General features: G+C 47.5%; 1 protein-coding gene across 1 annotated transcript in view; it reads left to right on the top strand.

The window, feature by feature from the left end:
* The first annotated feature begins 1,224 nt into the window (after positions 1–1,224).
* The window catches only part of LOC141144049 (NACHT, LRR and PYD domains-containing protein 3-like), a 184,645-nt gene continuing 174,638 nt past the window's right edge, over positions 1,225–11,231 (top strand). The window contains exons 1-2 of the mRNA XM_073629399.1: positions 1,225–1,298; positions 6,868–6,941. Coding sequence (XP_073485500.1) covers positions 6,917–6,941 — 25 coding nt within the window. The 5' untranslated portion in view covers positions 1,225–1,298; positions 6,868–6,916. The remainder of the gene's footprint in view (positions 1,299–6,867; positions 6,942–11,231) is intronic.

Genomic DNA, 11,231 nt, shown 5'->3' with positions numbered 1-11,231 from the left:
GGGAGGAGCTTATGGAGAGGCAGGCCAATGAGAAGGGAGTTGCAATAGTCAAGGCGAGAGATAACAAGGGAGTGAATGAGGAGCTTGGTGGTTTCATTTGTTAAAAAGGGGCGAATTTTAGAGTTTTAAGATTTGGACTGTATTATTCTGACTTTTTTCCACTGAAGTAGGATTCACATATGATTTGTGATTATCACAAAGACTCAGATGTATGTGTTTATATTTACTTGTTAGACTGATACCTATTTTTGAAGTGTTATGTTACATTTTGTATACAGAGTATATTAGCACAGCACCGCACAATCTGATCATATATACATTCCCCCCTCCTGACACCTAAACTAGGTACATTGTCTGAGGACAAACCACCCCCGTCCATCAGTACATACCCCCCCTCCAGGACAAACCACCCCCCTCCATCAGTACATACCCCCCCTCCAGGACAAACCACCCCCCTCCATCAGTACAGACCCCCCCTCCAGGACAAACCACCCCCCTCCATCAGTACAGACCCCCCCTCCAGGACAAACCACCCCCCTCCATCAGTACAGACCCCCCCTCCAGGACAAACCACCCCCCTCCATCAGTACAGACCCCCCCTCCAGGACAAACCACCCCCGTCCATCAGTACATACCCCCCCTCCAGGACAAACCACCCCCCTCCATCAGTACAGACCCCCCCTCCAGGACAAACCACCCCCCTCCTTTATAGTTGCCCCCCTACTTTTGTCCCTGTCCCCCCATGTGCCCCCCCTAAATATGAAAGCTGGAAGCCACTGGTGTTGAGTGCTTGCGGGCGCGCTCCCGTGATACAGCCGGCGGCCATAGCCCCCCCGGCACGCCGCGTCATTGGATGTGATTGACAGCAGCACGAGCCAATGGCTGCGCTGCTTTCAATCCATTCGCTGTAACCAATCCACGGCCAGGCTGAGCGGCGAAGAGGATGTCAGGGGCAAGTGCGGGACTTTCAAGGGGTCAGGTAAGTAAAACGGGGGGGGGGGGGGGGGGGGGCGGTATTGTCGGATATTTTTCACCTTAATGCATAGAATGCATTAAGCTGAAAACACTTTTACCTTTACAACCCCTTTAAGCTTTCACTGCTCCTGGCTGAAAAGGATTTTCAGAGAACATAAACATTCTACATAGTTATTTGTAAAGAAGATTTCTGCAGAATTTCTTCTGCACCTTGAAGGGTTAAATATCAAGTCCCACCTGTTACTTCCTGGATCTGCTCACCTGGATGGGGGAGGGGTCTATAGTCTGCTTTTTACCTTCACTTATGAAAACGTGACGGAAAGGTTGTACGGTAAATATACATTGTACTAATAGTGCATTTAGCTCTTCAAATGACCTGCTGATTATATGGGTGTCAGATGGGGAAGGATTCTAACATTCATAGAATGTATATGGAGTTTTTTTAGGACCACCTGTATGGTGAGCAAACAAGTCTCAACGTTCTCTTCTGTCTGATAAGGAAATGTTTGTACTTCCTTCACTGTTGGAACAATGCTATAAATCATCTCAGTTGTGTTGCTTTGCCTTACTTCTAGTATGTTGATTGTAATAACTTTAAATTATTATTTTTTTAACCCCTTCAATACCAAGCACTCCCCCCCCCCCTTCCTGCCCAGGCCAATTTTCAGCACTGATGCACTTTGAAAGACAATTACAAGGTCATCCAACACTGTACCCAAACTAAATTTTTATCATTTTGTTCCCACAAATAGAGCTTTATTTTGGTGGTATTTGATCACCTCTGGGGTTTTTATTTTTTGCTAAACAAATAAAAAATCCCGAAGATTTTGAAAAAAAAAAAGAAAAAGTTTTTCTTTGTTTCTGTTATACAATTTTGTAAATAAGTACATTTTCTCCTTCACTAATGGGCACTGATGAGGCTGCACTGACAGGCACTGATAAGGCGGCACTGATGAAGTGGCACCAATGAGTTGGCACTGATAAGGTGGCACTAATGAACACTATTATGCAGCGCTGATGGGCACTGATAGGTGGCACTGATATGCAGCACTCATAGGCGGCACTGATGGGCACTCATAGGCGGCACTAATATGCAGCACTCATAGGCAGCACTGATGGGCACTCATAGGCGGCACTGATATGCAGCACTCATAGGCAGCACTGATGGGCACTCATAGGCGGCACTGATATGCAGCACTCATAGGCAGCACTGATGGGCACTCATAGGCGGCACTGATATGCAGCACTGATGGGCACTCATAGGTGGCACTGATATGCAGCACTCATAGGCAGCACTGATGGGCACTCATAGGGGGCACTAATATGCAGCACTCATAGGCAGCACTGATGGGCACTCATAGGCGGCACTGATATGCAGCACTCATAGGCAGCACTGATGGGCACTCATAGGCGGCACTGATATGCAGCACTGATGGGCACTCATAGGTGGCACTGATATGCAGCACTGATGGACACTCATAGGCGGCACTGATATGCAGCACTCATAGGCGGCACTGATGGGCACTCACAGGTGGCACTGATATGCAGCACTCATAGGCAGCACTGATGGACACTCATAGGCGGCACTGATATGCAGCACTCATAGGCAGCACTGATGGGCACTCATAGGCGGCACTAATATGCAGCACTCATAGGCAGCACTGATGGACACTTATAGGCGGCACTGATATGCAGCACTCATAGGCAGCACTGATGGGCACTCATAGGCGGCACTAATATGCAGCACTCATAGGCAGCACTGATGGGCACTCATAGGCGGCACTGATATGCAGCAATCATAGGCAGCACTGATGGGCACTCATAGGCGGCACTGATATGCAGCACTGATGGGCACTCATAGGCGGCACTGATATGCAGCACTGATGGGCACTCATAGGTGGCACTGATATGCAGCACTGATGGGCACTCATAGGCGGCACTGATATGCAGCACTGATGGACACTCACAGGTGGCACTGATATGCAGCACTCATAGGCGGCACTAATATGCAGCACTCATAGGCAGCACTGATGGGCACTCATAGGCGGCACTGATATGCAGCAATCATAGGCAGCACTGATGGGCACTCATAGGCGGCACTGATATGCAGCACTGATGGGCACTCACAGGTGGCACTGATATGCGGCACTCATAGGCGGCACTGATGGGCACTCATAGGCGGCACTGATAGGTGACACTAATGGGTACTGAAAAGCGGCACTGATGGGTACATATGGGTGCCATGTCTGTCAGACGTGAGTGAGGCAAAGCCGATACACAGCTTTTACTGTTTACAACGTAATCAGCTGATCACGTGGTAAAGTGTCTTCGTCAGAGACTCTTTACCGAGATCGATGTTGCTGTGTGTCAGACTGACGCGCCACACCACCGATCGCCACGCTGCGCGCCCTTACAGGCGTGCGCCGGCTGTTATCCTGAAAGACACCATATGACGTCCAGTTAGGATAATGGAACCACCGCCCGGCCGTCATTTTGCTATAGGCCGGGCGGGAAGTAGTTAATCTATAAAACAGATTTAAAAAGAATCTGATCACTTGATACTCTCAATTCATTCTAATCAAAGGAAGGAAAAGAAAGTATACCTTAGATATAAGAAAATTCAGTGGTCTTTTCTCTTACATTTAAAATGATGGTGATAATAAAGTCTTTGTTTTTTTTGTTTTTTTTAATAACAAACACGTTACACTTACCTTCTCTGTGTAATGGTTTTGCACAGAGCAGGCCTGATCCTCCTCTTCTCAGGTCCCCCACCGGCACTCCTGGCCCCTCCCTCCTGCCAATTCCCCCCCACAGCAAGCAGCTTGCTGTTGGGGCAACCAAGCAGGCTCGCTCCCGAGCCACAGTTCTGTGTGTCCATTCACACACCGAGCTACGGCTTGGCCCTGTCTCCTCCCTCTACTCATTGGCTCACTGGCTGTGATTGACAGAAGCGGGAGCCTCAGCCCACGAGTCACCGGAGAGCCAAGGTTTTTGTGCACATCGCTGAAGGAAAATCAGGCTCAGGTAAGTATCGGGGAGGCTGGGGGGACTGCTGAACACCAGAGTTTTTTTTTTTACCTTCATGCATAGAACGCATGAAGGTAAAAAACCTGGAGCCTTTACAACCACTTTATAGAGTAACTCCCCCCTCCTCCCTCTCTGGGTGATCTCTGTACATTGCAGGGATTTTAACAAACTTTGTTGCAGATTCCGACCTTTTGTTATTCTGGAGAAATAGCTGTTTGTTTCTCTGTGTCCATGTGTAGAGTGAATCTGTATGGGTGTGACTTTATAATTATCAATCAGTTGCTGCACCTGCAGGGTTCTAATAAGGAAAGTGGCGGGGTCTGCATCCCTTTAGATGTGATTTCCTATTGGGAGCATCTCAGCAAAAGTGACATTTTTGTTGCAGGGGATGCCACAAATCTGACTTGTATCTTAGTGCAGACTTCTGGGAAAATCAGTGATCCAATCACACAAGAAGGAAATTACATTTCTGGCAGGGGGGCGTTCTGTATATCGTCTGTGTCCATAACCCCTCCAGGTGGCCATATTGCATTTTACAGAAATTTAAAGAGATACAGATTGAAAAGGAAAGGTAATTTAATAACATTCAATCGCAATATGATTTGTGTCGTAATTGTATATGCTATACTATATATTTTTTTTTTTTATATTTTTTTTCACCACAAAAGTGGAGTTACCCTTTAACCACATGACCTCTTTCAGGATAACAGCCAACGTGCGCAGCACAGAGATTTGTAGAGCTGTGTGTCAGTCTGACACACCGCAACACCAATCTCGGTAAAGAGTCTCTGACAGAGACTCTTTACCACGTGATCAGCCGTGTCCAATCACGGCTGATCACTGTGTAAACTGGAAGAGCTGTGTATCGGTTTTCCTCACTCATATCTGACAGACGTGAGTAGAGGAGAACCGATCGGCTGCTCTCCTGACAGGGGGGGATCTGTGCTGATTGATTATCAGCACAGCCCGACCCCCGGGGATGCCCACCCAGGACCACCAGAGATGGCCACCAGGTATGCCACCCACGGCCACCAGGGATACCAATCAGTGCACGTAAATCATGCCAATCTGTGCCCAAAAATTATGCCACACAGTGCCCATCAGTAATGCCTGCCAGTGCCTCCTTTACAGTGATGCCCATCACTGCCATCTATCAGTGTCCATCAGTGTCACCCATAAGTGTCCATCAGTGCTACCTATCAGTGCCCATCCGTGCCCATCAGTGCCACCTATCAGTGCCCATCAGTGCTGCATATTAGTGCCTATCATCCATGCCCATCAATGCCACCTCATTAGTGCCCCCTCATTAGTGCCCATCAGTGCCGCCTTATCAGTGCCCATCGGTGAAGGAAAAAATTGACTTACCGTAAATACTCAAGTATAAGTCGACCCGAATATAAGCCGTGGCACCTAATTTTACCACAAAAAACTGGGAAAACATATTGACTTGAGTATAAGCCGAGGGTGGGAAAATGCAGCAGCTACCGGTAAACAATGCCCATCTGCAGCCTCACTGTGCCCAGTTGCAACCGTACCTTTCATTACTAAAACAGCGTGTGTCTCCCGCTGTGTAATGCATTCTGTTCAGCCGTCCATTGAAACAAACCCCGCCTCCTCCTCGTCCCTCCGTGATAGAGGAACCTTGATATGATGCTGGGAAACTGTATCAGTGTTCCGCCTATCATAGACGAGGAGGAGGTGGGGCGGGCTTTGTTTCAATGGACGGCTGAACAGAATGCATTACACAGCGGGAGACACGCTGTTTTAGTAATAAAAGATACGGCTCACTCGGTTATAAGCCAAGGGGGAGTTTTTCAGCCTAAAAAATGGGCTGAAAAACTCAGCTTATACTCGAGTATATACGGTATTTACAAAATTTTATAACAGAAACGAAAAAATACATTTTTTTTTCAAAGTTTTCAGTCTTTTTTTATTTGTTTAGCAAATAATAAAAACCCTAGTGGTGACCAAAAGAAAGCTCTATTTGTGGGAACAAAATGATGAAAACTTGGTTTGGGTACAGTGTTGCATGACCGCGCAATTGTCATTTAAAGTGTGACAAAGCTGAAAGCTGAAAATTGCCCGGTATTGAAGGGGTTAAGGAGTTCACATTTTGTGTGTGTCTTTTCCCTCCCTGAAAATCACTGACCTCTGGAAATGTAAACATAGTGCATATCTGGAAATCCTTTGGTTTTGATCTTTAAATCCCAATTTCTTTGTGGACCTGTAGTATCTTAGCACCCAACTGGCTGATTCGAGTATTGGCATCACGTCTCCTCTTCTTCTCCTCCAATATCTCCACTTGGCCAATGGCCACAGAGGGGACAATTATGGTCAAAAAGGAGAAGAAGAATTTATTTACCTTGCCAACACCTGGGTTGGATATGTGTTTTGGTCGATGTACTTAAAGTTATTGTAAAACTAAAAAAAATAAATCATATTATACTTTACCTGCTCTGTGTAATGGTTTTGCAAAGAACAGCCCCAACCCTCCTTTAGGGTTCCCTGCCAGCTCTCCTAGTCCCCCTGCCAAGTGCCCACAATAGCAAGCTCTTGTGTGCTCACTTCCAAACCGGCTCCGTCCATAGACACACAAACTACGATTCAGCCCCACCCCTGCTCCCGCCTCACTTGCTGTGATTGACAGCAGTGGGGGCCAATGGCTCCCTCCCACTGCTATATCTGAGCCAGAGAGGAGGGAGAGAGTCGAGAGAGCCTCTGCTCTGTGTGTTTTAGGACACTAGTAATGTCTCTGTTCTAATATATGACATCACATTTATTTTAACATTTATGTAACTTGAATAATGGTAACAAATAAAGTTTGTCTACATTTAAAAGGTAACAATTGTGTGTTAATATCTTTAGGTGATGATGGTCTGACATCTGCTGGACAATAACCTGGGAGGACAGAAAGATGGCGGAGCGATCTGAAATACCAAGTAATAAAGCATAATTTGCCACTTCTCCATCCATATTTCGATCAAATATGATGTTGTGTAAAAGTATCCAGTTTTTTAGTGATTGAAGTTTACTGATTCTCCCTTTTCACTGGGAGTTTATGGACAAACTTCCATGAAACTGGTAGTGCTGAGTGAATTGGTCCCCATGAACCTGGACTTACAGCAAATGTAGGCAATCCACGCTGGGTCTGGGTTCACCAGGCCGCCACCCGTTTGCTCCATGGACTGATGGAGTGAACCACAGGGCCCCTAACTGGTCCACTTCTGTGCAAATGACAGACAGCACATGTTTAAAGAAAGCCTAGACTTCCATCCTTTGGATGACTGTAGTCTCCTAGCAGAATCCAATAGAGATCTTACTTTTAAAGAGTACCCATACTCTCAAAGTTGTGCCTGAAAACAGGCAAGAAAGGGGCAAAGGACTATTTACCACTGGTGGTAGGTAAATTTAGTTTTTCTCTTTTGGTCTCACTGTAATCAGTATATTGGCCTTCAACTGCTTTGAGCCGTTCTAGAGTTTACAGGCTCTAGATTTGATTACTCCTTCCTGCTTTCTGCATGTTTCCAGAACATAGGGTGGGGAGAGTCAAAAAGGTAGCCTGGATATTTATTGAGCTTCAGCCAATCCCTGGGGGAGGGTGGCCCGATAGGTAACTGGAAAGACTGATAAATAGTGTGAATTCTAGAAATTAGTGTTGCAGGGATTCCACCAGTCTGGGGGTGGGGGTGAGGGGTGCTGCGTGGAGAGTTTCTGCCACTACAAGCTGACAGGAGTAGTGACAGCAGCAGCCCCACTCCTGTCAGCTTAGTACAGGAAGTGACTAGCCAAATCTGGAGAGGAACCTGAACTGGGAGCTTGGGCTAAGTATATTGCCAAGATGATCTCTCAGGTTGTTTCACGCCACTCTTTAATTTCCCTGCCATAGCTGTCCTCAGATGACAAGGTCCCCGTGAGTTATCTATCCTGCTATACCATGCTTTCAGTAGTCGGTTTCCTGCAGGCTTCACTTTTGGTTGTCCAATCCGCTCTGGAGCGTATGCTATGCTCGGATTGTGCCAAGAAACCTACCTCTCATTTATACTCTCATCTAGTCTCTGTGTCCTTGCCTGCTATGGAGGGCCTCCAGAACCGATGGCTGTGGGATATTCCAGATTTAGACAACAATGACTAGGACGATATCTGGGATCTTCCTTTCCACACCTTAGTTTCTCTATGGAATCAACTCATAGAATTTTAATTGTACAATGGGGCTTCTACACCACCTACAGATTACATAGGATGAATCCCTCACACCCACCAAAGTGCTGGAGGTGCGGCCAATCACCAGGGGATTTTCCTCATATATTCTGGACCTGTCCCGCCATCATTGGGTTCTGGGAGGGGGTGCTGGCCTCAATTGACCTAGTGTCATCTATCTCCTTGTGACCCTCAATACACATCTGTCTACTAGGCCTAGTGGAAAATGTAATTCACAAAGTGTCAGATAGCCTGCTCCTTTTCTATGCTAGGAAGGCCATAGCAATGTAGTGGAAAAAAACCTGCCCCCATCTCTTTCCTTCTGGAAACAACTGGTGAAAAACAGCTTTCCTCTTTATAAGGATACCTTCATCAACAGAGGTTGCCCCAAAAAATATAACAGGGTATGGACTAAATGGTTGTCAGAACCCTCAGCACCTTCAGTAATAACTACAGTTTAAAGTTTGTCAGTTTGTAAGAGTAGACTATATGAGTTTTTCTACTTTAGGGACATCCCTCCATTCGGGTTATTGTATCCCTTTTATTTTTTTATGCTTGCTTCTGTATATATATGTTATTGCGAGCCACGCCTTGGTGTTACGGATGAGGCCCTTCGTATTTCTTGTTTCCTGGCTCTTGAAATGACATTCTGGCAGCCCCTGCGAGGGTTTTCCACTTGTGTATTGTTGTCTTTTTATTATTTGGTTGCTCACCTCTGTATTCATATCCACAGCACACCTCTGCATCCCCATCTACAGCTACCCTCTGCATTCCTATCAACAACTCACCTATGCATTCCTATCCACAGCTTACCTCTGCATCCCCATCTACAACCCCCCCTCTGCATTCATATCCACAGCTCACATCTGCATTCATATCTACAGCTCAGCTCTGCATTCCTATCCACAGCTCACCTCTGCATTCCTATCCACAGCTCCCCTCTGCATTCCTATCCACAGCTCACCTCTGCATTCCTATCCACAGCTCACCTCTGCATTCCTATCCACAGCTCACCTCTGCATTCCTATCCACAGCTCACCTCTGCATTCCTATCCACAGCTCACCTCTGCATTCCTATCCACAGCTCACCTCTGCATTCACATCCACAGCACACCTCTGTATTCCTATCCACAGCTCACCTCTGCATTCCTATTCACAGCTCACCTCTGCATCCCCGTCCACAGCTCACCTCTGCATCCCCGTCCACAGCTCACCTCTGCATCCCCCGTCCACAGCTCACCTCTGCATCCCCGTCCACAGCTCACCTCTGCATCCCCGTCCACAGCTCACCTCTGCATTCATATCCACAGCTCACCTCTGCATCCCTATCCACAGCTCACCTCTGTATCCCCATCTACAGCTCCCCTCTGCATTCATATCCACAGCTCACCTCTGCATTCATATCCACAGCTCACCTCTGCATTTATATCCATAGCTCACCTCTGCATTCATATCCACAGCTCACCAATGCATCCCTATCCACAGCTCCCCTCTGCATCCCTATCCACAGCTCACCTCTGCATTCATATCCACAGCACACCTCTGCATCCCCATCTACAGCTCACCTCTAAATCCCCATCTACAGCTCACCTCTGCATCCCTATCCACAGCTCACCTCTGCATTCCTATCCACAGCTCACCTCTGCATTCCTATCCACAGCTCACCTCTGCATCCATATCCACAGCTCACCTCTGCATTCCTATCCACAGCTCACCTCTGCATTCCTATCCACAGCTCACCTCTGCATTCCTATCCACAGCTCACCTCTGCATTCCTATCCACAGCTCACCTCTGCATCCATATCCACAGCTCACCTCTGCATTCATATCCACAGCACACCTCTGCATTTATATCCACAGCTCACCTCTGTATTCATATCCACAGCTCACCAATGCATCCCTATCCACAGCTCCCCTCTGCATCCCTATCCACAGCTCACCTCTGCATTCATATCTACAGCACACCTCTGCATCCCCATCTACAGCTCACCTCTGCATCCCCATCTACAGCTCACCTCTGCATCCCTATCCACAGCTCACCTCTGCGTTCCTATCCACAGCTCACCTCTTCATCCATATCCACAGCTCACCTCTGCATTCCTATCCACAGCTCACCTCTGCATTCCTATCCACAGTTTACCTCTGCATTCATATCCACAGCATACCTCTGCATTCCTATCCACAGCTCACCTCTGCATTCCTATCCACAGTTTACCTCTGCATTCATATCCACAGCTCACCTCTGCATTCCTATCCACAGCTCACCTCTGCATCCATATCCACAGCTCACCTCTGCATCCATATCCACAGCTCACCTCTGCATTCCTATCCACAGCTCACCTCTGCATTCCTATCCACAGTTTACCTCTGCATTCCTATCCACAGCAAACCTCTGCATTCCTATCCACAGCTCACCTCTGCATTCCTATCCACAGCTCACCTCTGCATTCCTATCCACAGCTCACCTCTGCATTCCTATCCACAGCTCACCTCTGCATTCCTATCCACAGCTCACCTCTGCATTCCTATCCACAGCTCACCTCTGCATTCCTATCCACAGCTCACCTCTGCATTCATATCCACAGAACACCTCTGCATTCCTATCCACAGTTTACCTCTGCATTCATATCCACAGAACACCTCTGCATTCCTATCCACAGCTCACCTCTGCATTCATATCCACAGCTCACCTCTGCATCCCCATCTACAGCTCACCTCTGCATCCCTATCCACAGCTCACCTCTGCATCCCTATCCACAGCTCACCTCTGCATCCCTATCCACAGCTCACCTCTGCATCCCTATCCACAGCTCACCTCTGCATCCCTATCCACAGCTCACCTCTGCATCCATATCCAGAGCACACCTCTGCATCCCCGTTCACAGCGCACCTCTGCATCCCCATCTATAGCACAGCTCTGTGCTCCCAGTTCACAGGTTCACTTCTACATCCCAGTCCACAGCTCACCTCTGTGTTCCTGTCCGCAGCTCCTTTCTATATTCCCTGTTGACAGTTCATCTCTAATTCCCCAT

The sequence above is a fragment of the Aquarana catesbeiana genome, linkage group LG05 (assembly GCF_042186555.1).
Source record: "Aquarana catesbeiana isolate 2022-GZ linkage group LG05, ASM4218655v1, whole genome shotgun sequence".
Classification (NCBI taxonomy): domain Eukaryota; kingdom Metazoa; phylum Chordata; class Amphibia; order Anura; family Ranidae; genus Aquarana; species Aquarana catesbeiana.
Note: the sequence above shows the minus strand (reverse complement) of the source record. Positions and strands in the feature narration are given on the sequence as shown.